The sequence below is a fragment of the Epinephelus fuscoguttatus genome, linkage group LG1, assembly GCF_011397635.1.
Source record: "Epinephelus fuscoguttatus linkage group LG1, E.fuscoguttatus.final_Chr_v1".
Classification (NCBI taxonomy): Eukaryota; Metazoa; Chordata; class Actinopteri; order Perciformes; family Serranidae; genus Epinephelus; species Epinephelus fuscoguttatus.
Genome location: NC_064752.1, coordinates 21,501,393 through 21,528,613, shown reverse-complemented (window position 1 = coordinate 21,528,613; position 27,221 = coordinate 21,501,393). Strand labels below are relative to the sequence as shown.

Below are 27,221 nucleotides of genomic sequence, written 5' to 3'. Positions count from 1 at the left end.
ACAAACAGTGATCCTGAAAACATAACTTTGAACTGAAAAAGCTCACTCACTTATCAACGAAATGAGACAGAAAAGACTAACTGAACATTGCAGAGACAAAGAGTCTCAGCTTGTCTGCAACCATCAATCATTCACTCATAACTGTGTTACTTTACCCCAAAGGGTAAAGGTTGGAGAGGTAAGGTCAAGTGGTCTCCCATTAGCTTGACAGTAGCTTTCACTACTCTCGTACTACAAATGTGCACTGGGACAATAATCCCTCCAGCAATGCAGAGACAAATAGAAAGAATGTTGAACTGCACATTTTCCAGGAGAAAAGGCTGTCAGTCCTTTGAAAGAGACACAAAAAGCATATGATGATGTTTAGATGAGGAAACAGGTTAGCTGAGATGACAGTTAGGTATCTGGTATGTTATTCTGATGTTCACGACTTCTCTGGAATAGCATTTGCATCTGTAGATGTAACTCTTCTCACAAAATAACTTGTTGCTTTGGGGCGATTTGAAGGTCATGCAAATGTTAACCTAAAGGCTGCGCACACCAGGACAGATGTGCCGCAATGTTTCAAAAAGATATAGCACTGTAGGCTGAAACATGAATCTCAGGTACAAGTTCAAACTGCATCTGGAAAACTCAGGTATGGAAACAAACTGTGAAAATGACTCATCAGATCACATCATACAACTGTTTTCCATCTAACAAGAGGCTTGTGTTTCATCACACCAAATTCTGTATGTCTGTTTATGTAGTGTGTGCTGAAACTAATCATGTGCCAAAGAGAATCCATTATAAGTGTAACCATATATTAGTCTGAGCCCAACATTCAATATAACACAATGTGACAAGTGCCCAAAGCAAAGTAAAAAGAAAAGCTTTTGCACTCTCAGCTGTAAACACATAAAAATGCCTCTTTACTACCTCTGCTGAGAATCACCTACTGAGCTTCACCAACTGAGCTAAACTCTTTCTGTGTTCTCACTAAAACATTCATAAGTGGGAGCAGGCAGTGTGGTTGTTAGCTGCTTGTTGCTAAACCTCTAGCCGTGGTCACCGAGGGGCTGCACAATGTTGTTTTGGTGAGCTAGTGAAAAAGTGGAACTAGAGCACTGAACACTGGGGAAAGCTCGAGACAGACCTGAAGACCAGACAAACACACACAACAGCTGTTTCCACAAATAACCACAGCATTTTGAGTCTTTACAGAACGAAACACATAGTGAGCAAGTACATATAGAGATAACACTGTGGGCAACACGTAGGTTAGGTCACAATTGTGTATGAAGTGAACTGAAAGAAACAGTTCAGCATTTCAGGAAATGTGCTTCTTTGCTTTTTTTTTTTAAGTTAGATGGCAGAGCCAGTATCACTTTCTTGTCTTTGCATTAACTATGGAGCTAAAGACAAGTGACAATTAGCTTAGCTTAGCATATAAACTGGAAACAACGGGCATCTATCATTTTTCAAATCCACTTTAGATGAAACCATGCCTATGTCAATGTGATGAAAGCCTGCTTGCTTGCCTGCTTGCCTGATGTCAAGGCCCAATGACTGGCTGCTAGCCAGCACCACTGAAAGAGACTGCTGCTAGTTAGCTAGAGCACCCTTCACCTAACTCCTTGCCACTCAGAGACTACAAAGTTGGAAAGTCTGCTGATCTGGCGGGAAGTCGGGGGCGGTTTGAGCTGGCTCAACTTGAGTTGCCATAGCCGTTGAAGGTCCGTCTCCAAAGAACGACAACTGCAGTAGCTTGGAAAATAGCAATATAGGTACCTGTAGCGAAACTTTGCTGATATTTAACCAGCTCTGCATCATCACAATGTGTGTTCAGACGAACAGCGTTTGGCTTCTTCCTGCAGAGGAGCGGGTAACTGCGGGTGCTGACATCACAGATGGATCCAAACACCGTTCATCTGCACACACTGCCCACACCGCATTGACAAATCTGGTTGGAAATCAGCAAAGTTTCCCTTTAAGGGCGAGTAAAAACAGATAAAGGTGATGTTCACAGCTACTAATAAACTTAAGCTGTGCCATTTCACAGGGCACCCAGCTTTAAGACGCCTCTTTAAGCTTGCACCAGACTTCCTATGAGACACAGCAGTAGGCTGGCAGCCAGTCCTCGGGTCTGATGTCTGGCAACCCGCTGTCATCATGCACGAGTGGGTGTAGTTTCGTTTTGCAAACCAGAGAAACAGCTAGTTAAAAATACATAAAATACTTCTTAAGGCACCTCTAAAGCTCACCAACTAACATACTGTAATATTTTCTTATTTAAATGCAAAAAAAATGTTAAATGATGTTATGGTTTTATGGGGAAATAGGGCATTGTTCTCATCTGCTCTTGACAAGAAAGAGAATAAGCATATCACCAAAAATATTGAACTATTCCTTTAAAGTGAGCAGGGGCTCAGGACTACAACCAGTTGAAGAGGATCATAGACCAGGAGACAAATAACTACAATCACTAAACACCACACACTGTATGATTTTATTTCTGTCTATATTAACTGATTTAAACAGTTTCGGGGAGACTGTTCTGTTCAGTTGTCACACCCAATTCTCGGTTATAATCAGCCCAACAATCTTAACACATGTCCCTGTCCTAAGCTGGCAAAAACAGCCACAACAGTTTATTAAACAAAAAGAGCTAATCTGACTCTTCAATCTGTCAACCAAGCTTTTGATCATTGTAACGTAATTTAACTATCCATTGTGGTGGGAAGGCTGGGTGTGCCAGATTTACACACACACACACACACACACACACACACAGATATTCAGGATATGTTCTACATGGCTGTCAGAATAATTGTATGAGTGGGATATGAGGTGGGCTTTGTATTATCAGACGATAGGGTGACTGAACTCTAATGAACAGCACTCTGGGGAATTTTTAAAGAGACATTATCAAACCCTTTCATGCGAAGAAACATTTAAGAACAAACACACACACATTATGCTGTATATGTCTGCACATACAAGGGCATGTAAGCACAATGGACTCACTATGAGCAGGTCAGTATACATGCACGCATCTTAGCCCAAGACCAACTTAGCCCCTTTTCACACACAGATTGTTAACCCATGGTTAACCTAAGCCTATGGCTATATGATTCACACTACACCTGGGTTAAACGTCCACTGGCACATGTGACTAATGTTTCCATTGTATTATTGTTCCTAGTGAATCCTGCCTCAGCTAGCTTTGCTAACAGATGGGGGAAAACCTTTTTGTTGATGTTTTTAAGTCTTTTATGGACATACTGTGCTTTAAGTTAGCTAGATTGCTACCTAGGCTACATTTGGTTTCAGTTAGTAGTAGTTACCATGGTTTAGTTGATTTTCAGGAGATATCCCAAATCCCAAACTGGAGACTAACCCCGTTCCAAGCCCTGCTCCACGTTGAAGTTATCCCACTTTGGAGTGTGCCAGGATTGTGCCAGGGTGAAAGATTTGTAGCCCCAGACTAACAGCTCCCTTAGCCTAAAACTAAAGAGATAGGAGACAGAGCAAGAGCATCGACTGTTGTAGTATATAGGCTAAATTTGTGTGTGCGTGTATGTGTGTGTGCGTACTCCATATGCTGCTCTCTGGGAATCTGGAGTTTAACAATAATCTGAGGACATGAACTTTCCCCTAATTCCTTTAAATAGTTATGAGTTAATAGTTGATGAGTCTCTTGAGCCTCAAGAGCTTCCTCACTGGATAAGGGGAAGGAGTGGTGCATGCTGTCAAGGCCTCTAACACACACACACACACACAAATACATGTATGTGCCATGTTGTCACGATGTCACGGTGAAAGACAAATGTGTGAGGACACATGTGCATAGCATAAACAAAGCATAGTTTGGGGCACTCCTTCCATTTATGACAGAAGAACAAGGTAAAAATCTATTTTTGTCTCACACACACACACCGACATACACACACATACACCTCTGAGCCTGAGAAGTGTTGCATTACAAACGGCACATACGAGTTAAGAGGGGAAGGAGGATGAGGATGACAGAGAAAGACATGGAGATAAACACCTGATTCAGTCTATACAATCCTCATTTAAGATTATGTAACCCTAACCCAACCCTTAATGATCATTTTATGTGAGTGTGATCTCAGCAGTCCTGAGAGAAATCATGGGGGTGATGATTTATAGCTCAACCTGTGTTTTGACAGGAGACAGGGAGTGAGAGGAGAGCAGCATGGTAGGAAGAGGGAGAGGTACAATGTGGGAAGGGTCATGCCCTGTTCCTCGAAGTGGAGAGGAAAAGACGGGAGTGTGCTCCTTTCAGCTGCTGTTCAGCCCGACAATAACAAAACAACACATGACGTGACTCTAATTCACAGAATGCAATGTACGTACGTGTGCCGGGAAAGGCGTACGCAAATGAAAACGGATTTTGAATTGTCTGTGAAAACGGAAGTTTCAATGAGGGATTGAAATCAACAAAACAAGTGTCAGAGTTGGCTCAACAACTAGCCCCCCTCCCTGCGAATGTCCAATCGACCGTAAGTGGACACAGGAGGCCCGTCAAGCTTTGGCTTTCTCCAAATGTTGAACCTGTGTGCACAGGGCCGTAGTGAGAGGGTAACTCTGCATTTCAAGAAAACAGAGTTCAAACCAAATTCACATGGGCAAAAGATTAAGGAATAGACTATATGCTGTAAGGCAAAATTGTTTGTAACAAACAGTCAATTCATTCAAAATCACCACAAAATAACTAACGCCAAAGGTAAATGCAACTGGAGCTTAAAGATGAGAGAATATAACAGTGAGTGAAAGCTATCAATAGTCTTTGTTCCTGTTTCATTTCTGAGATCCTTTGGCATTTAACCATTATTAGCTCATTTTAAATTGAGGGGGTAGATTACATGCATCATCTCTTGCTAAACCTGAACTGGTGATGTCTCCAACAGTGCCACATCTAGTGAACCAACGTAGAACCTTGTGCGCATCGAGTCTGAGTCAGTCTTCAGTTCCCATTGGAGACCGAGGTTTTGACCCGAGGAGCTGCTGTTTGCTCCCACATCTTTCTTAAAGGGAAATTGGGCCAAAGGTTGCCAGATATCTCTACTGTCTGTTGACTAATAACTATGTTAAAGTGCATTGGCAAGGAAAACTCCTCTGTATATAGTGTATATTTGTGTGTTAACATCAGTTAACGTCTGTCTTTTTAATGTGCCCAAACCAGAAACTGCCTCAAAATCTCCAGTTTCACAATGTGTCAGATGATTTATGTGATTTTGACTGATTGGGAATTTGTTTGGGAGAATGCAAAAGTCAAGCACAACAGTAGCTGAAATGATTTGGGTCTTAAGAAGGGTCCTGCCTTATCATTATGAGGATATTTCTTTTTTTTCCTCCTTTTTTGTAAGTTTGCCTATCATTTCTTTCTGTTCTGTACCTACATGAGTAATTGCTAATATCTGAAAACATAGTGACATTGTTACAACAGAGTCTGGACGACAAACATGACTGGTCAGACGATCACACAGATTGTAAAAAAGCGACAGATTTTCTAAACCGCTTTGTTTAATATTAAAACCACAAGTAGCTGTTCCCAAAATGACAATAACAATACTTGACTGCACAGAATGAATGCACCAATTTATTAGCCGCACATCTGTTCCCCCTGATATTTGCCTTGTTGACTGTCATCAGCCTATCCGCAAATAAGATGGCATTCACCTGTGGCAGTGGCCGATGTTTTTCGTTGTGTCACATCAATTTTGCATGAGCTTAAAAAGTAGGGCTTAAAAACTAGCATTGTCCAGGGCACAACAGGAAATGCGCTTGGGACGATCAGAGATCTTCCCTGGGTTGAAAGGAAGCAGTAAACTCAGGATTAGTGTGCCAGGGGATGCACCCTATTGTTTCCCTGATAATGCCAATGTTACACTGTGAACAACAAACAAATCCCTGTTGACATTGGCAGGAGGAGAGCTACTTAATGTCAGCTGTTAGCAACCGGTGGCAGGAACTAATTGTTGACGCAGGTTACATTGAGTTACATTATGATGTGTTCAAGCTTTATTCAGTAAAATTGAATATTGGGCCAAGGTAAATTGTAATGTCTTTATAATGTGTTCGAACTAGTGATGTAAAATATATTTTTTGGTGAGAAACCTGAATAAATACATTTGTACAGAGGGAATTGTCATAAATTATATATGATAATAAGACTTTGGAAGCAGTTATGTCTTTAAAAAAAATTCACATGAAAAAAAAAAAAGCTATTTTAAAGGTTGTTTCATATATTTGATTGAATTTGTGCTCATTCAAAGGAAGTGTAATGAAGGCCTGAATGACTCTGTAATGGCTGTTATTTTTTGTGATAAAGATTTAATTATTTCTCTGGCATTTAGAGGTGATAAGCAACAACAAAAAACAATACGAATAACAACCAAAAACATCTGTATCGGCCCAGAATTTCACAATGATTGCATCCCTACTGCAGAGGGAAATGGTTTACGTGCATAACTATTGTAAGTAGATCATAATTGGATCAGACAGTCGGTCTGTATATTGTAATGATGTTCACAGTGAACAGCTGGACTGTTTTTCATGTTCACAATCCAAAACAAGCTACGGGGAGGAGGAAAAGAGTTAGCGTTTTACTAAACATCCTCTACATGTTTTTTTTTGCACTGAAGAAAGGGCCAACAGAACAGAAACATCGTCTTTTGTTGCCGTAACTTCTTCACTAAAGTCCGCTTCCTAACATTACTGCTACACAGCATCCAGTCTTCAGCAGGCAGGTGGCATCATTTTGAGAAAGGATTTCGATAAATAAAAGTGTGGATATGAGACAACGTTACAGAAACAGATATGATTTTAAATTGATAACACATGGCCCAAGAGCCACCATCTGCATCTTGTCTCACCCAGACACAGACTTTTACACATTTAATTTTATGATTGAAGAGATGAAAACTGGAAACTTGCTTTGACTTTTCTCTGAACATGAATCACCTCTCAGACGGCAGGTGTTATTGTGATTGAAGCGCATTTTCTCCACAGCGTCTTGTTATTATTGGGAGAGAAAATGTCAACAGGTGTAACGGTTATACTTGTTTTATTTCTGTTGTCAATATATTTTAAAAAGAGCAAGGAAAAAACCCTCTAAACATATGCAGCATACTCAACTTTTAAATTAAACTAATGTAAACATGTTTGCCTGAGAGGTTACGATAGGATTACGTCACTTTGTTCAACTCCATCTCCCGTTTATAGACTTTTTAAACTGTACAGAAGCTGAATGTGAATTTTACGCTACAATACTGCAAAAAAAAAAACAAAAAAAAAACAAACAACATATCCTGATAAAATATACTTATAATAAAAACCAGATTCTCAGTAATTACAATAAAGTTACTAGAACCAGAAAGATACTTTTTAAGATTGTTCTGTAAAGACAAAAAGGATGCTGTGGTATGACGGAGCCATAAAAGATTAACTAGTAGAGCCGATTTTTTAAAATTTTTTATCAGCAAACAAGCTGCTCGTGTGGTAAGTTTAGTTTTATGTCTACATAAATCCAGCAAAGAAAAAAAAGTTGCTGTAACTTGATGGTAAATGTTGAAATGATTGGCCTTGAAGTTAATAATTACACCCAATTTAAAAAGGCTAATTGATGACCTTAAGGCTTAACTGAGTCAACATGGCCTCAATGTCATCTGATAAAATCAAATCAGAGGTGAAAACGTTCACAATAACAATAAGAAAGACTGAATTATAGTAAACAAACCAGGATGTCGGTGGCATGGAGGCAAAAGTGGGTAACTTTCTGTGGGCTGAGTGTGTCACTCTCTTTTTATCTGCTTATTTATACATGTAGAAAACACGCAGTTTAACATCTACCTTCCTTTCATGCAGTGATTATGTTTAGCTCTCACAGAGGTTTCACATATACCTTTTTAAAGCCACTGCAAACAACTGCTTAGAAGATTGACAGCTGTTGCTTTAAATTAGCACAGATTTTAAAACCCAACACGACTCTTGGTGTGGAGGCGTCTCCAAAAACCTGAATTTGGTTTTTGCACCGACTCAAACAAAGCCTAGTGTGGGAGTGTGATGTCTGCAGATAGTTAAACATAACTTTCATGCCGTGTGAGGGACAACATAAACATAGCACGGTATCTCGAGACACTCCTTTCTTTTACGACAACGGAGCAAAGTCCACGTTTGTCTCAGTCATTTACACACACGCATACATGCACACACCTCTTTTTAGGAATTATATAACTTGATAAGCAATAATTCACTGACTGGCGCTGTATCAACACACTTAGCCAGGCAGTCACACTTAAAGCAACTCACGCACAGATTACAATCCATTTGTTTGCCAGATGCAACTTTCTACACTCAGTGAAAAAAACATAACTCATGCTTGAAACAAAAAGACCAATGCCACGTAATTCCCTAATTAAGCAAGTTATTGAGTTAAAAATGTGAAAGGTATATTGTGACATTAATCTGGATGAGCACTGTTAATCAGAGAAATGACCTTTTATAACTTCTCCAAAATAGAGAAATTTCTCAACCACAACCTCATCATATGTTCTCCTACTCTAAAATAGCCCCGTTACATCAGGGATGAAGTTTTAACCTTTAATAAACTTAGAACTAATTGATCTACTTCTGAAAACCTCATAATTTATATAGCATCACCTTAATGGGTAATGTCAGTTATTTAATCATTATGGGGTTGTTTGTATAAACTTGTATCTCTAAGTATTTAATCTTTAAGAAGTATGATTTTCTTTCTTTTTCTGTCATTTACTTTCATCAGTCTGGTTGGCTTTAAGGACAGAAGACATCTTACTTCTGGACAACTACTTGCGCATTATTTATCTGACTTTCTGTGATTTTTTTTAATGTTTTCTTTCTTATTATATGTTCTGATTTTTTTAAATCTCCATTGGGGATTTTCCCCTTAATAACAGGACAGCTACAAATGGACAGGAAATTATGGGAGTGAGACGGGGAATAACATGCAGCAAAGGGTCACGGGTTGGAATCAAACCGAGGCCACTGCAAAGGCCTCAGCCTATATGGGGCGCACATTCTACCCGGCGAACTCGAGATTGCCCCGTATATGTTCTGATATTTTACAGAGATGCTGATTTCCACTAACATTTGTACCACTGAGTGTTAGGTGACATAACAGCATAATTTAAAAACAGCACAGATGGTTCAGCATGTTTTACCTCATTTATTTCCAACAATATCTACCATACACTACTACTGTACTTTACTGCAGCATCTGTTTCAGAGCCTCTGTGGACTGATTTCCTGTGTGCCAGGCAGCGACTGGTTTGAAGTGCTGTTAATACACTGTTAAAATAAACTTGCCGAGACTTTAAACTTGCTTGACAGATCATTTATCACAGTGAACATGAATATAGATTTATTACTCTTTTTATAATGTAGTGCTGTTTGCTCTTTGAGCTGCATCACCACAATAACATAAAATTTGACAAAAATAAAGCAGACATAATGGTGAGTAGGGCTGCAACTAACAATTATTTTCATTATCAATTATTCTATTGATTAGTTAGTCTATTAATTGATTAGTTGTTTGGTCTATAAAATGGCAGAAAATGAGCAATGTTGATCAGTGTTTCCGCAAACCCAAGACAACGTCCCCAGATATTTTGATTTGTTCAAAACCTGAAGATAGTTTAGTTTAAGGAATAAAGAAACCACAAAATATTCACATTTTGGAAGCTGGAATCAGAGAATTTTGACCTTTTTTCCTCTTAAAAACGAAATTACTTAAATTAGTTGGCAAGTGCACACCATAACTTCTTAAGTAAACTTGACTGAATTATAGCTTTAGATCTATGAATATCACGAACACAAATTACTTAAATTGCTTTAGATATGTGTAACATTTAGTTTAAGGTAGCAAAATAATTTGCTGTAAGTTTTACCTGACTGCTCACTGTCTTGTCAGATCACTGACATTAACATCATACAGAGTGATGAAGGAAGATTTCCACGGATGTGGTGAACAACCAGACCTACGGTTGGCACTGACAGCCTGAGTCTTGTACAGCAAACGTATTCGCTCTCTTTCCAGGTGCCATTATCATTTCATTTAAAGCAGCATTAGGCCAGTTCACATCAGCTACTGTGGAGTCACACAGCAAACCTCAGAGAGAAATCACTCTTGGCCCCTGAGCTTGTGATCACACAATTAATGCTGAGTCATGACCAAGATTTTCCACTCAATTGAAAAACACAGAACTGCCTGAATGTTGAGCAATATCTACAAATCCCTCACATGACACTAAGAATAAAGACATTAGAAAATAGTGTATAGATTATATAAACAGTCTGGAGTTACCCATTAAAGTTGCTCAGCAGTATAAACCTTATATAAGAGGGAGTGAGACACAGACAGTCTCCTGTACTCACCTGAGAAGTTGTGACCACTTTGATGGTGAAAATCTCTGCCTGGTGTTTGCATGTCAAACTCACACTCTCGCTTGTGGCCCACAGACACACTATGGACCAACACCTGACTGTGTGCCAGTTGTCAGTCCTGTGACCGCACCCCCCCGCCCACCCTCACCATCACCACCCCCAATCTATACGCCACTGGTAGCCCGTCACACTGCAAAAAAGTGTCCACCTTCAGAAAATATTACATCTAATCTAATAGACTAATAGAGCTCCTTAAAACAAGAGGGAGATTCGACAAGGATGGATAAATGAAGAAGTTTCCTGTTTGAGTGTCTGCGTATCAATAACTTTGAAAAGACACGCAGAATTATTTAATATCAGAGGCAGACTGTGTAGTACTGTGCTGTACAACAGCAGACTAAATGTTGATGTTGATTAATTTACTTTTAAGGTGGTTTGCAGCGCGTTACAGTCCAACCAGCAGCCATAACACACACACACACACACACACACACACACACACAGCGCAACAAACACAGAACCGAGCGGAAGGTGACTGACCTGATCAGTGTTGCTGAGGCGTAGAGCTGACAGAGCCCACTCGCTCCGATCGTCCTCTTTGCTTGCGTGAAATGTGCGTGAAACCGTGGCGTCGCCTCGTCGCTTCCTCGGGAGCTCAGTGTCAAAGTGGTCAGGTCTGTTTGCAGTGGAGGTTTCTGGTCATGCTGCTGTTGTTGCTGCTGCTGTGGTCGGTGTCTGCCTGGCTCTGCCTCTCTCCTCCCTCCTCTCAGCTCGGCTCAGCCCGGGATCCTGAGGACACACGCAGAGGCATCAAATTACCCTTCAGCTACAGCTCTGGTTTACTTCATGTGAACTTCTTTAAGCAGGTCATTTAAAACGTTTAAAATGAAGACACGGTTGTTTATGTGCTGTGTTGTTTTTTTAATTGTTCCTACACTGAGTTTTGCCAAATTGATAACAGGAACAGTTCGACTTTTTTCGGAAATGCTCACCCGTTTACCGAGAATTAAGCTAGCGCCAACATAGCATAGTGAAATAGCTGAAGCTAGCAGCCGGCTAAATTAGCTTAGCAGAAACACTGTAAGAAAGGGGAAAACGGCAAGTTATGTCTCTGTTTTAAGGTGACAAAAATCCACTTACCAGGTTACCCAAAGTTTACGTTTTTATATCTCTTTTCTGACATTAAACTCACCAAAACCGAAAAACCTCATTTGCGGTTGAACGGACTGAACCGTTAGTAACGTAACCTTAAACTGTTGCTGCATTTAGGTGCTCCCCGGAAGGTCGTATTTCAGAGTTGAAAAGTGGTTATCCGACTTTGTTGTGTTCATGAACTTGTAAATCATAATGTGGAAACAACATGGATACTGCAAAAAAAGATGTGTTGTATTTTATTACAAAATAAAATTCATGTGAACAAAAATTTGCACAGAATGTGTGAATTTAAAAAAAGTCTATTACCATCAACTGAACATATTATAGGCTAACGTTACTTTAATCTGCTATGTTAATGCATGTATAAAATTAGCTCAGCAGCGGTATCAAAATTTTCTTTAACTTTCTGAGTTGTTTTGACTTGAAGGGGCATTCACATGAATTTTCTGAATTTTTAAATAGGTATAGATCAGGTCCCCAGGAACTGAGCCAGGCAGTGAAGCCGATTTTCGTAGTGGCCAAACAGTGGTACTGCAATTTCTGGGGTCTGTCGTGATGCCATAGAGCAGTGGTTCCCAACCGGTTTCAGCCACGGGGTCAAAATTTCTTCTTAGTCATTAGTTCAAGGTCCACTTAGTTTAATATATTCAGCGTCATACTTGCGTTTGGCCATGTTAGCTAGTCTGCTGTCTTTGTTAAGTAGCTGTCTGTTATTCACTCACTGTACAGCAGAAAACGGCACCTTAAAATAAAAGCTTTGTGCTGGAAATTCACTGTACTTCAAAATAAAGTGTGTTTTTTACAAATTTGACACATTCACAAGTCACTTGCGGTCCATTCGGAATGTACCCGCGATCCACTTTTGGACCATGACCCACCAGTTCGGAGCCACTGCCATTGAGTGCCTCAGGGATGACGTTTTTCTCTAGGCCGTTGTGGACATTAGCATCACACTCGTCAAAAAGCCTTTGGGATTTTTCCACTGAATTTGGGTTGTGTAGGCGTCAGACAGAATGTGGCTGCAGCTATACATGTCTTCAAATAGTCCCAGTTGGGAACTCATTTTTTCCAATACTTCTCACACCACATGAATACAGCTTATGTGCCAGGAGCTGTTGCTAGGCAACCAACAGACATGGAAAGTTAACTTACTGCTTCCTGCTGTAAAATGGTAAATTGTCATATTTTTATTATTCACTTGTTATAGGAATTAAGAAAGGAGATATATTAATTTCTGGGCTTTAGAGTTGCAGCTAGGCTAGCTGTTTCCTCCAGTGTTCAGCCTTTGCGCTAAGCTAACTTCACCAGGCTACTTTGACAGACCCGAAAGTGATAGCAACCATCTCTCACCTAGCCAGGTTAGCTAGTTAACTTTAGACAAGAAAGCAAATAGAGTGCCCAAGGAATAAGTCCTAAAACCTGGAAATGAGTTAGCAGTTTGTCACTCACAATTCCCTTGTCTTGAAGTCAATGGATTTTTGGTTAGATACCTGAAATAAGGTCTGTGGTTAACACAAGCGCCATTAAACACCCAACTAGTGAATTTTGAAGCTTTTATGTGTTTTAAAAAAGGTGGTTGCTAACAAGTGGCCAAATGAGACTACAGAAAGTCATCATGCTGAGCATGGCTTTACAGGTGTACTATGGGGGCTACATTAAGGGCCATTTCATAGTCGACACAGAGGCTCGAGACGCGAACGCATTGGGACCCATCGAGACGCATTTGCCGCCATGATGCGTGCTTGCGTCTCAAAACGTGTTGTCCATTTTTTTGATACGCGCGCAGCGACGTGTGTAATACCATGCGTTGCCAGCGGGAGTGATAATGCAAGCGACGTACTAGAAATTAACCACTTTTTGTTATTCACAGAAGAAGCAGGTATGAAATACGGAGAGCGAGGAGGATAAACTTTGTGAACTCGTACGGGCACACCCCCATTTATATGACAGTTTTAGTGCCCTGCACTCTAATAAAATAGCAGTACTAGCTAGCTACAGCAGTACTAGCAGTACTAGCTAGAATGTACCGGTGACTCTGCTAACCCTAACCCTATTGCACAAGCGATGTATTGCATTTCAAGTGTCGCCTGCGTCGCTTGCATTCAATGTGTTGACTATGAAAGGAAGTGCATTGCTCGTGTTGCGTGCGTTGACTATGAAACGGCCCTAAGCCATGACTGTAGTGTCGGCCTAGTTCATATAGCCTAATATTAGCTTTTTACTTCTGGTAATTGCTTTTAGGTTTCAAAAATCATTAAAGTGGTGTTCATTTGTGAAGATTATCTTGCTGATCAAAACTTAACAATATCACATTTGCTAACCACTGAGTTTATCTTCTGCCATAATCCAAAATCCAATGTTAAAATTCCATAGGCTTTTTGACGAGGGAAACAAGGCGATGCTAACTTCCATGTCAGCCTACAGAAAAACGTCATCACTGGAGCACTCTGTAAGTGTATTTCCCAAAATGTTAACACATTCCTTGAAGTCAGTGAATGACTGCTTGTTTTCTTAGCTGAAAGGGTTATCCCCTTTGTTAGTCAATTAGTGGTGTAATTTTGACAAATGGGGCCCTTACAGTCACACTCTTGGTATCACTATCATGTTTACACATAAGCTTTGGGCTCATTAGGTGTGACTGAATTCACCTGCCGAAAGACAGTAATAGTAGAGACAATTTGACAGATTCTGCATTTTAATCAGACCAAGTTAACAGACAAGAAAATCACATGAGTGTTCATTGGCGAACAGCTTGTTTGGTGAAGGACGGCCCTCTCAATCTGTCAATCATTGTCTGAGTGGTTTAATAAGTCTTAAAATAAAAAAGTCACAAATAGGCTACAAATTAAACTAGAAAAAGTTTCCTCTAAATTGTAATCCAGCCCACTGTACTGATTCTTTAATACAACTGAATCTGGACTGTCAACCATTGAAACTCAGTTTATTATCAGGTGCAGAAATAGATGCACAACTGAAAGCTGTTTGCCTCTGTGCTGCATCTTGAGGACCTTTGTCAACTCGCCCCAACCTAAACCTCACTCTATTTTTAACACTAAACCATACTCTGAAATCTTCATTGTTTTTTGTTTTTTTAAAACTCGGTGGGCTGAAAGCAGTCATGGTTTTTCAGTTATCTTGAAGTCACATGTAGTTATCTCAAGGTATTCAACCACAAATTAAAATGTTTTTTCAACCTACACGTCACTTTAGAGGTAAACATTAATCATTAAATGACCACCGACACATGAAACTGGGAGGATCTTCAGACTGAAGGCCTGCTGAGTCAATGTTCACCCGACAAGCAGACAGATTCTGGTAAGATTTGGTTTTAAACCTCCGGAAGCTCACAGAGACATGCAACAGGCAGCCTGGTGAATAAATGTTTCCGTAACCAAAAGGTTCAGCCTATGAAGAAATAAATGTTCCCGTTTTTTGTCAGTCAGTGTCACTTGACCGGCCTCTGACCTTCTGTCTGCTCCGGTGATGCCGCTCCTAAATGACACATCGTGGTGGCTCAGTATGAAAAGAAAGGACATTATTACTAACGTGCATGGCATAGTTTACATTCATGGTTTTACAGGAATTTATTTAAAGAAGAACAGGCCATAATATTTAATTCACAACACAGTCCTTGTTGTAGTCTGTTGTTGGAAGTGAATGTGTCATTTGATTTGCAACAAACTAATATTCATTAATTTATTTTGTACACAGGAACACAAAATCTAAAGTTTCAAATAATCAGCCACCATTAAAAACAAATGACAAATTCAGAGTAAAAAAACCACTCAGAACAAAACCTGTGAACAGATGCTTGATAGTGATGTGTCCTAAAAAAAATCTAGTTTAGATTTAATCCCTATGTGTATCTTCTAACCCTGTTTTCAGAGCATTGAAAGGTCAAAAGGTCACAGTCTCATGTAATCACTTTTAAAATCAGCAGAATCTAAGTTCAGTCCTGGTACGCTCACTGTGCGGCATGCAACTTGATTTCAGCCGCCTTTGATCTAACATAACTTGATACTGTGAACTGAGACAGCTGACACACTTTTCTTATTTACAGGCACACACACACACACACACACACACACACACACATTCTCTCTCTCTCTCACATGTATTACAGTCCTCCCCACGCAGAATTCATCTGCACTGAACTAAAAAAAATGACACTCTTGAGAGTTTTGCTGTCACAAAAAAATAAAGCAATAATTTCTGACTGTTTATACGACTGAGCCCCTGGAGACTGGAGCTCTGATGTCTAAAATTTTTCATCATTTGAGTCCTTGTGCATCTTTACAAGACTCTCTTACTACTGTCATGACACCGTAATTATTATAAAGTGGATCTGGCATGTTTTTAGGCCGAGGAGGGGAGCCAGCTGATGAAAATGAAACCCTTGAAATCAGCGACGGTGCTCAACACCAGGAAACAGGCTTGATTTTTCTTCCATCCTCAAACACACTGGACAAGAACTCAATCTGGATGTTATAACATTTAACCAATGGACTGATAGGTACTGATTGGCTTTTCTTCTGACATTCATATACTCCCTCCCTCTCAGTCTGGCTCCAGCTGGTTGGGATGAGCACCAAGACAAATAGTGTTTGGCTTGTATAGGCTTGCTTTGGTGCGTTAGCCGCCCACGTCTGGGTCCCTATGAGCAGTGTGATGTAGACGTTCCCACAGATCTCTGCTGACTGGTGCTCCCATGGACCAAGAACCGAGAACCAGAGCGTGTTTCCTCTGTCTTTGTTGTACATCGAAAGACTTTGTGCAAGAGTATGTGTCTTCTATTTGCCTGTTATGTTTCACATCTGTTGTACATGGCACAGTTTATGTTACAGACGTAACTGTGTCAGTGGCACACATTGAAAGGTCACTTTTCCCACAGCTTTATGTAATTGAATCAAAGGTAGGACATGAAAGAAATGAATGAGAAAAAGCATGTAGGCATCAGGGGAAAAGGGCTGTAGGGAACGAGGGTGTTGCTGATTGGATGCCATAGATGTGTTGATATGTATGAAGTTTTGAGGAAGAAGGCCACGACAATATGAGAGCTGAACAGTGTGATGTAAGCAAAATAAGTAATAATAGTCATTATTACTATCATTACGTTGCCCCCTTATAACCTTTTCTATCAACATCTCATACTTCTAATGACAATAATACTAATAATAGGGCCCATATTAATACTAGTGACGGTTTTTGACATGTGTAAGGTCATTTAAATAATAACAACAATATAATATGTCCTTATTTGTCAATTAACACAAGTCAGTCTTTCGTAACACAAAGCTGCACATGTCCCAACACACCATATAAATGCATTTCAGAGGGGTGTCAGTGCAGGTTCAGCCATATTACAGTGCCCCTGGAGCAGTTTTGGTGTTCGGTGCTTTGTTCAAGGGCACCTTGGCAGTGCTCAGGAGGAGGATTTGCACCTCTCCTGCTGCCAGTCCACACTCCGTACTTGGGGACTTGAACCAGGTTCCCACCAGACTGAGCTACTGCTGCCAAAGAGAAGAGTATGATAGATCTGTCTTATTATCATGACTGACACGACTTATAAAAAAATATAAATTAAATTGCACAAAGAGATTCGACGTGGATGGCAGTGACGTCAGAGACGTGCAGGAAAAATAAAGGATCCAAATAAGGTGAATGGAGAGAGTTTCTCTGAGAGAGGTAGCAGCTTTTATAGTGACTGCATAGGAGCATTGGACCCAGCTGCTGCAAGTCAGCTGAAGTAGATGACCCCACATTATTACATGAATCTGCAACACAAAAGCAAACACCGCACAGCCCAAATATTACTGTACATAGGTACTCGTACATGTAATGTTTCCACATGTATATTGTGCCATCTGCTGGCTTAGCGCAGGTAGTTCAACCAATCCCTCCATTTAGGAGCACAAGACAGTCTGAGTGTTTGACACATGTTTGCAACTTTGTGAAAATCACTTGTTGACATGACAAACACATTTTCAGTATGCTGATTCTGCTCAGATCACGCATTGATTAACTTAGATTCCAGTATGCCACTATATGAAATCAGCTCTGATGTCAATCGGAACAACAGCAACAGATCGGTCGAGCAGTATCTGGAGCAAAGATTTTTTAAGTTGCATGTTTGCATGGTTCTTAGGCTTTCTAAGATATATACTGAAGTGTCCATTTTCCCTACTATAATATAAATGAAATACACTTCTAATATATTGAGAAAGTTAAAATTGTGACAGTGACGTTGCAGCCAAATAGTGTGACATCACTACTCTCTTTGAGATTGTTCTGTGATTATAAAGTCGTGGATGCCTTTGTAGTTGCACAGACTGTTTTCCAGGTGAAGGAAATGGGTCTAAGGTCTAGTTCAGGCAACATCCATCTGCCCTGCTGATGTGTCCTTAAGACCACAGAACAAACAGAGCTGTCATTGACCTCACACTGTGAACTCTCTCACTTTATTACTATGACAGTTTAAGAGCGCAGATTCACCTGATGTCAGTACAGCTCAGAGGTTTTACATGTAAACTTTCAGAAAATCATTTAAATAATGACATCGGTGGGTTTAAAGTAAAATGCGTCGACATCCTGTTGCTCATGCTTGCACTCCATAGGGGTAAGTGTACCTTTACATCTGCCAAAACAGTGATGTGAACACTGAATTTAATGACTTTACTGCTTATGGGGCTACACATGAGCCAGCTAGTGCAGCCTAAGGTCCCTCCACCTTACTCTCCACCGCTGTAGGAGACTTCTTCACCAGGAAGAGAGTGGACAACAGCTGCGCAGACGGACCTTCACTTTGTGGTTGTAGTAACTCTAATTCAAATTCAAATTCTATCTAACCCCAGCACCAGGACTGTGTAACAACAGCAATGGAGTCCAGGACTAGACTCCTGGAGTCTTGTGCTGACTGAATTCAAGTCGCTCATTGTCACAGCTGTATGTGTTCTCTGCCTTTATTGTGATACTGGCAATATGGCCAAAGTACTGCAATATCTCTAATGGGCAGACACTGAGACTGATGCATGCTTTTAGCACTAGTGAGCCTTAAACCTTGATAGTTACCATCACTTAACAGCAGGCTACACTTTAATCAAGGCAGTCTGCAGTGGCATGTACAGACTTTTTGAAGGGCAGGGGCAAAAAGAAAAAAAAAGGGCACATACAGCGCGTTCTCGCCACTGAAGAGGGCACTTCAGCGTGCGTTTTGGCTCCCAGGAGGGCATTTTGGCTGCCAAGAAGGCACTTTAGCGCGCCTTTTGGCTCCCAGGAGGGCTCTTTAGTGCGCGTTTTGGCTCCCAAGAGGACACTACAGCGTGCGTTTTGGTTCCCAGGAGGGCATTTTGGCTGCCAAGAGGGCACTTTAGCGCACGTTTTGGCTCCCAAGAGGGCACTTTAGCACACGTTTTGGCTCCCAAGAGGGCACTTTAGTGCACGTTTTGGTTTCCAGGAGGGCACTTCAGCGCGCGTTTTGGCTCCCAAGAGGGCACTTTAGTGTGCGTTTTGGCTCCCAGGAGGGCACTTTAGCGCGCCTTTTTCAACAATTGGGCCACGAGGGGGGGTGACCGCTCCTTTGATCCTACATTTCCCATAATGCAAGTCAATAGCATATTTTCTTTGTACACTCACTGCTTGGTAAGCACCCACATCTTTCCATGTCCCCAGTTTGTAACACAGGCTTTCCCCCAGTGACGAATAAAGTGATCTGTATATGTGAAGACTATGTGGCTCTTAGAAGAAGAAGAGGATATACTTTATTAATCTCTGGGGGGAAATTACATTTTTTTCACTCTGTTGTCATGTACACACAGGCCCAAAATACACACACGCACAAACAGGACCTATACACGCGTTACATGGAGAGATGCCAGAGTGAGGGGGCTGCCTTGGACAGGCGCCCTGGGCAGTTGGGGGTTCAGTGGGTTGCTCAGGGGCATCTGGGTAGTGCCCAGGAGGAGAACTGGCATCTCTTCAGCTACCAGTCCACGCTCCATATTTGGTCCGGATGGGGACTTGAGCCGGTGACCCTCCGGATCCCAAGCCAAGTCCCTATGGACTGAGCTACTGCCGCTCCCATTTGAAGAAAACAAACAAAAGGCACAGACGTCAGCATGAATCTTACTTAGTGAATCAGTGGAATGATGGAACCACATCTTTATTAACTTTTATCTGTACAGAGAAAAACCCCATCATCAGTCACCAGATCATGCAAAGCAGTATTGCGTTACAGATAAAAACACAATACAAAACAAACAATATATACTGTACCATAAATATGGAGCCTCAAAAAAAAAAAAAAAAAAAAATCAATCAATCAATTTATTACAAAAAATAAACTCCTGAGAGATGACACATACATACATACAAATACAATATGTTATAATTTACTGGCAACATAGTACTGGAAATGGATAAGCAGAGAGGTTGATATGCACTTCTTAAATGTTCAGATTTTTTTTCTTTTTTTTTTTTTACACATATGAACTCAAAATTCTACAGAGCCCCCAAAGTCCCGAAAGGTGAATTTTTATTTATCTCAATTATAATCGACTTGTGCGCCCAAGTTCTCTTGTGGGAACAAATTAACTGTCTTGTGTGCACAAGTTACTTATCTCATGGCAACCAATTAATTATCACGCTGGGAGAAGTTAATTATCATGTGGGAACTTATATATCTTGTGTGCACAAATTATTTACCCAGTCGGAATTAGTTAATTATCATGTGAAAACACATTTACCTTGTAGGAACAAGTTAATTATCTTGTGAGGACTTACTTACCTTGCAGGAACATATCATGTGGGAACTTATTTACCTAGTGGGAACGGATTAATTGTCTTGTGGGAACTTATTTACCCTGTGGGAACAAGTAAATTATCTCTTGGGAACAAGTTAATTATTTTGTGAGAACTTATTTATCTTGAAGGAGCAAGTAAATTACCATGTGAGAACTTATTTACCATGTAGGAACAAGTTAATTATCCTGTGGGAACTTATTTACCTCATGGGAACAAGTTAATCATCATGTGGGAACTTATTTATCTTAAGGGAACAAGTTGATTGCCATGTTGGAACTTATTTATCTTGTGTGCATGTGATATTTACATTGTGGGAACAAATTACTCATCATGTGGGAACTTATTTACCTTTTGGGAACAAGTTAATTATCTTATGGGAACTTATTTATCTTGTGGGAACAAGTAATCATCTCTCGTGTGTAAGATAACTTGTTCCCATAGCATAACTTGTGCGCACAAGATAATTGTTTTGTGGGAACAACTTATATATCTTGTGTAAACAAAATATTTATCTTGTGGGAACAAGTCAGCATCTTGTACCTGCAAGATAGTAACTTGTTCCCATAAGATAATAACTTGTCAACACAAGATAATACCTTGTGCGCACAAGATAATTATTATGTGGGAACAACTTATTTATGTTGTGCACACAAATTATTTATCTTTTGTGAACAAGTCAACATCTTGTGAATGCAAGATGATAACTGGTTCTCATAAGATAATAAATTGTTCCCATAAGATAATAACTTGTGCACACAAGATAAATAAGTTGTTCCCACAAGATAAATAACTTGTGTGCACAGGATAAAAAAATTGTTTACCTTCTGGGACTTTAGTGGCTCTGTAAAATGCAGCAAATCAACTGATTAGTTAAGGTACAGGATTAATTCCAGGTTGCTTTACAGTCAGTCCCACAAACAGGATTGATCACAGAAACCAGCAGTTTGATATGGCGTATTAATCTGAAACCCAGCATCTGACTGCAGTGAAAAGCAACCTGGAGAGTCGTGACTGAAAGGAATCTTAAAGGGAATGTAAGAGTAAGGTATTTAACAGATACACAGGTCCTGTATGTATGATCATATTTATATTCATAATGACAGCGCTCAACAGTCATGTCGAGGTGTTATTGCACTACTGTCTCAATGTCTTTTCATGAGAATAATCAACAAATTACAATACTGTTGATAGATCTACACAGAGGTGGAACAAGAAATCACCAGTCACAGCTACAGACATGAGTCTCGTTACTCTTTGAAATGCATTCAGTTAGTTTTTAGGATTGATTTATTCGCTCTGGCGCACTGGGCCCAGTCCCAAAGCTCCCAGCAACAGCTGCAATAAATCTCACCCTCACTTGTTAACTCATTTAAACACTTGAAATAAATGAATGAATTTCGAGTTGTAATCGACCCAGGTCTGCACAGCTAACGAACATAGCTGTGGATTGAAAACATGTTCACAATAAGGCTACAACATCTAGAGAGAGAGATAGAGAGAGAAAGAGAAAGAGAGAGGCAACGGAGGGCAAAACTCAACACTGATAGAGCTCCCTTCTGCTCCAAAAGTCACACCGAGCCACTTGGAGGAGCCATGCATAAGAATTGAACACAGATGAACATACACAGATTTCCGACTCCCTCACACGACAATGAACTTCAAGGCTTGTAGACAAAAAAGGAGGCCAGCGATGACGAGCCCAGAAGTCCGTAGTCAAGGACCAGAGACACAACGGCTGGATTTACACAAACACATCCTTTTTTTTTTTTAAAACTTGCATACTTTCACTTACTGACTGACTCACTGTAGGGGACACCATCAAACATCACATATCTGATATTTTTTTTTCAAACGTGTATGAATCCAGCCTCTGAATGAAAGAGTTATGTCACTGACAACGATTGAAAAATGCTACTGGATTTTTTTAATCATTGGCTTATCTCCCTTTATAGTTATCTGTGTTCATATTTATATACTGTATATATATAAATATATTATATATATATTTGTACATTCTGTAATCTTGAATATACTTTTTTTATATACTTCAGAACGAGTTTCTTAAAGTGTGCTCTGGGAAAAATAAATATTTTGTTATTCTATTCTATTCTCTATCAATGACGTAACTCCTTCAGTCCAATTACTCTGGCACAGCATCACTCACTGAACATCCTACCCAGCAGGCCTCACTGTTAATCACACAGAGAAGCTGAAAGTGGAGGAGAAGAGGGACCGGGGACGGAGGGAATACAGTACAGTTAACACACAAAGTTTAATCTCAGACTGGTTCACATTTAATGTCAATCAAGTCATCACTGGCCAACGGTAAAAGGAAGGGGCCAGAATCAATAAGGGGGCTGACTACGGTTCGGCTGTGGCTAGTCAGAAAAAAGGCTGGCGAAGGACTTTCGGAGGTTGCGAATGGTCTCGGCCTTTGCCTCGTCTTGGCCGTCACCTCCGGAGCTCGAGACCCCGCGGAAGAAAGAGGAGTCGCTGAAGGCGTTGAAGGCATTGGTCAAGGACTGGGACTTACTGGGAAGGGAGGAGGAGGAGGGGAAAAAGAGAGGGAGGGGAGCAAGTGGGCAAGGAGGGAGGGAAGGAAGGATGGGGTTCAGGGAGGAATGAAGGATTATGTGAGTGTTAATGGAGTAAGTTTGAAATGTAAGGATATAAGACAAACAGGGAAATGTGTAAGAGGGCCAAAAAGTCACAAACACAATATTTGTACAAAGATCTTTAGAAAACATTCCACAATATTAGCACTGTGCTTTAACCCCCGCTATTTATCATATATGAGCAGTATATGAACAAGTGCTAGATTAGGTATAACTAGGGTTGGGATCCGGATCCGGTTCTTTTTTGGAACCGGGTCCAACACATTTGGCGTAACGGTTCCTGCAAACGGTTCCTAGATTGTAAAAAAACCCAAAAATGTCATGTGCATTTCCATTAGAGTGCGGCACGGGTGCATATTTCTGTCCAAACCCAACCGAGCCCGACAGTATCTAATCACTAAAGCACTGAGTTTGTGTCACAGTTGTCATGGTTACAGGCTATTTAACAGGCCGGGCGTGCGCCGTGGGTGCTCAGCAGAGAGGGAGACCTCCTTGTTTGAGACGGGAGCGGGCGGCGGGAGCGGGCGGCGGGAGGTCCGACGCTTCCAGTGAGAGGAGAGGGAGAAATATAACAAAATAAGATCAAATAGGAGACACCTGTCTCCCTCTTTTATTTAATTTTCAGCGTTTAATTAAGGCAGAGGCGGGTGGCGGGAGGTCCGCTTCCAGCGAGGGGAGCGGTAGAAACAAACAGCCAATGTGTGTGTGAGTTCTGTTCAGGTGTTGTCACGTAAATAACAGTGCCCAAGGATGAATGCATATAAGTATTTTTTATTACATTGCTGTGGTTAATTTGAGGTAATAGTGTTACTGTAGAAATCAGAGAATCACTTTTTGTTGTTATATATTCTCAGGGAGATGATACAAGCTCTAAATCTGAAATACACACCACACACAAATGTGTATTTTCATGTAATTGTACTGTGCAACAGTTAGAATAAAGTTTTTGTATTTGTATGATTGCATTTGTGTTTATTATATACTTGTTTAAGTATAGCAAGTATAATGAATATAATGTAGAAATCGGTAAGAGGAATTGGTAAGGAATCGGACCGTTAAGAAGGAATCGGTAAGGAATCGGAATCGTTAAAATCCTAACGAGTCCCAACCCTAGGTATAACACAGTATAATGTGGTTATAAGTAGATACAAGGACATTTTAAGTGTTTATTGCAAGCAGCAACCTCCAAGGTTGAAAAATAAAGCTAACGCAAAAGTGCCAAAAAAAAACTGCAGTTCCTCCAATGGCCACTAGAGGCTGGCTCCAGAGGTGAGTCAATCCCAGTAGAACTCTGTGTTAAAATGCTCAACTTTGCAGCCTGGTTTAAAAAAAAAAAAGGCTTTCTCTATAGCCGGATGCCCCTTCATGACAACTGCACGGCAGGTGAATTTTTACACAACTTACCCGTTTACATTTTATTAAGGCAGAAAGTTACGCATAATTAAAGACGGGTCGCTTTGAGTGACAGGCTGTCTGCAAGGCAACACTGCAATCTGTGAGTCAGATCCACCCTTTGCTCCACCACAGCCCCAACCTCTCATCCAAATATGATCACTTCTGGCTCCAAAAAACCATGATGGCGACGGTCAAAATGGCAAACTTGCAAACAGTATCTTCATTGATCATTACTTCCTATAAGGGCGGCAAGGTGATGCAGTGGTTAGCAATGTCGCTTCACAGCAAGAGGTTCTGGGTTGTACCTGCTGGCTGGCTAGCTGGAGCCCCTCTGTATGGAGTTTGTACGTTCTCCCCGTGTCAGCATGGATTTTGTCCGGGTTCTCTGGCTTCTTCCCACAGTCCAAAGACATGCAGGTTAACTGGTGACTCTAAATTGTCTGTAGGTGTGAATGTGAGTGTGAATGGTCTCTATATATTACTATGGCGACCTGTCCTGGGTGTACCCCGCCTAATCGCAGCTGGGATAGGCTCCAGCCCGCCCCCATGACCCTCAAGAGTTTAAGTGGTTATGGCGAATGAATGAATGATTGAATAACTTCCTATGAAGACATATTTTATAATTAAAACTATTTTCTATTATGTTGTCTTTCAATTGTAAACGCTGTATGAGCGTTGTGCAGAGCAGTGGCGATTAGCTAATCAGTGGGACATGAAGGGAGGTACCCACATGTGCTAATACACAGGCACGGTCAGCCCGGCTACCAGAACAAAGAACAGAGAAGTTCGGATCACAACTCAAAGAGAGGGAGTGTGACTTCACTCTCTGCTCACCATTACTCCACCACATCTTCACATAGCAAATAGTGGTTTGCTGATATATCAATGTTCAAAATCTCGTATATATAACCTTTAAAAAGTCTTTATATCTGCTTACAACAACTTTACAGTAAACATCATATTAAATGTTTATATACTGCTCATAAGTGCTAAAATAGGGACAGTTAAAACTGTCCCAGTGGATGATAATCTTCTTTCAACAGGTTACGTCTTGGACTGGCACACTAAGAAACACTTTTAAAACAAAAAAATGTATCGATACTTTAAGTGTTGCATATGACTGTAATTACACATATTATTTTTCTACAGAAGAATGAATATTGATGTTTAATTTTGGATCCTAAACACAAAGTATGGCCCATTGAAATGCATGTCTTTGCATTCTCAACAGTGTGTTGATAATGCTTACTTCAGCAGAGGATGGGTCTTTTGCTGGGTTCCTGGCTGTTCTTCCACAGGGGCCTCTCCCTCAGCGGGGGCCGCAGCTGCTTCATCTGGGACAGACTCAGGGTTTTGGGAGGGAGAGGGCGGCTTGGCCTGGGGCTGAGCCTTAGCTGGAGACTGGACACTAGGTGGGGACTGGCTGGCTTTGGCTGGGGACTGGACCTGTGCAGGGGCAGGGGCTGAGGCAATATCTGCGGCCTGAGTGGGTGCTGGGGCTTGGGCAGCGGGCTGGGGTTTAGGTGAAGCTTTGGGAGGCGGCGGGGTTTGTGGCTTTGGCTGGAGCTGCGGCTTTGAATTCCTGCGTACAGGAGGGATGGGCTTTGCAGGTGGTGTGGGTTTTGGGGGCAGCTCTTTTGGTTTGCCAGGGGCTGGGGATGGGGAGCCCTGAGGCTGGGGCTTGGGCTGCTCTGTGGTAGGAGCTGTGGCTGCGGGAGAGCCTGGGGCTGGAGCCGAGGCTGGAGCTGAGGCTGGAGCTGTGGCTGCTGCTGCTGCTGCTGCTTTGGTCGGGGGAGAGCCTGGAGCTGCTGCGGCTGCTGCTGCTTTAGCTGGGGATGATGGTGAAGCTTTGGCTGGGGCTGGGGTGGAATCTGGGACTGACTTTGCAATGGATGGGGCTCTCGTCATTGGGGGAGGCCTCGGCACTGGAGGCTTTGTGACTGAGGTGGCCCTCTGGACCGGGCCCTTCTGAGCCTGAGCTGATTTCTGAGCTGGACCAGGACTAGGTTTCTGGGCCTGGCTGGGCTTTGGTACTGGTTCAGATGCCCTCTTAGCTGTCTCTGATGATGTATCCACACTCTGTGATTTCACTGGTGCACCTAAAAGATTAGACATAGTTATATTATATGAGTGCTCCATGGCTTTGTAACACATACACCCAAGACAAACAAAAAAAGCAAAGGATAAAGGAAATAAATCAGCCAAATCACCAGAATAAAATCTTGGCATTGTACCTTTTTTGAAAACCATGGATATGTTATATTTGTACATTTTATACCTATGAGGTAGTTCACATTCTCTTCAAGAGACGGAGAGCACATTGGATGGGGAAGATGGCTACCGAGCATCAAGCAGCAGCCAACCACTGTTATCAACAAAAGTGAGTATTTTTAACAGTTTGGGACATGTCCAGTGGTGTTTGTAATGATAAAAGCGGGTGATTTTTGAAAGTTTGGGACATGTCCAGTGGTGATTGTAGCGACAAATGCAGTTATTTTCTAATGACAGTTCGGGACATGTCCAGTGGTGTTTCTAAGGACAAATGCGGTTATTTTTTAATGACAGTGTGGGACATGTCCAGTGGTGTTTGTAGTGGTTAAAGAGGGTGTTTTTAACAACAGTTTGGGACATGTCCAGCAGTGCTTGTAGCAACCCAACTGGGTATTTTAAGCCAAAACATGATGTTTTTCTAATTCTCATCAAGTGGTTTTTGTGCTTAAACATTAACCACACATTAATCATATCATTGTTGCAACATAAAATTGAAAATTGAAACATAAAGTCTAACATATCTGCTCCACAAAAACGTATAAATGTAACATATCT

At 41.1% G+C, this 27,221-nt stretch overlaps 2 protein-coding genes across 2 annotated transcripts in view; both read right to left on the bottom strand.

Annotated features, from left to right (window-relative positions):
* pparg (peroxisome proliferator-activated receptor gamma) overlaps positions 1 to 10,540 on the bottom strand; it is a 41,998-nt gene extending 31,458 nt beyond the window's left edge. The window contains exon 1 of the mRNA XM_049583111.1: positions 10,423 to 10,540. Within this exon, the coding sequence (XP_049439068.1) occupies positions 10,423 to 10,474 (52 nt within the window). The 5' untranslated portion in view covers positions 10,475 to 10,540. The remainder of the gene's footprint in view (positions 1 to 10,422) is intronic.
* Positions 10,541 to 19,717: 9,177 nt separating this feature from the next.
* Positions 19,718 to 27,221, bottom strand: part of syn2b (synapsin IIb) — a 152,671-nt gene continuing 145,167 nt past the window's right edge. Inside the window, exons 12-13 of the mRNA XM_049583083.1 lie at positions 25,645 to 26,494; positions 19,718 to 22,917 (exon numbers count right to left, since the gene is read on the bottom strand). Coding sequence (XP_049439040.1) covers positions 22,764 to 22,917; positions 25,645 to 26,494 — 1,004 coding nt within the window. The 3' untranslated portion in view covers positions 19,718 to 22,763. The remainder of the gene's footprint in view (positions 22,918 to 25,644; positions 26,495 to 27,221) is intronic.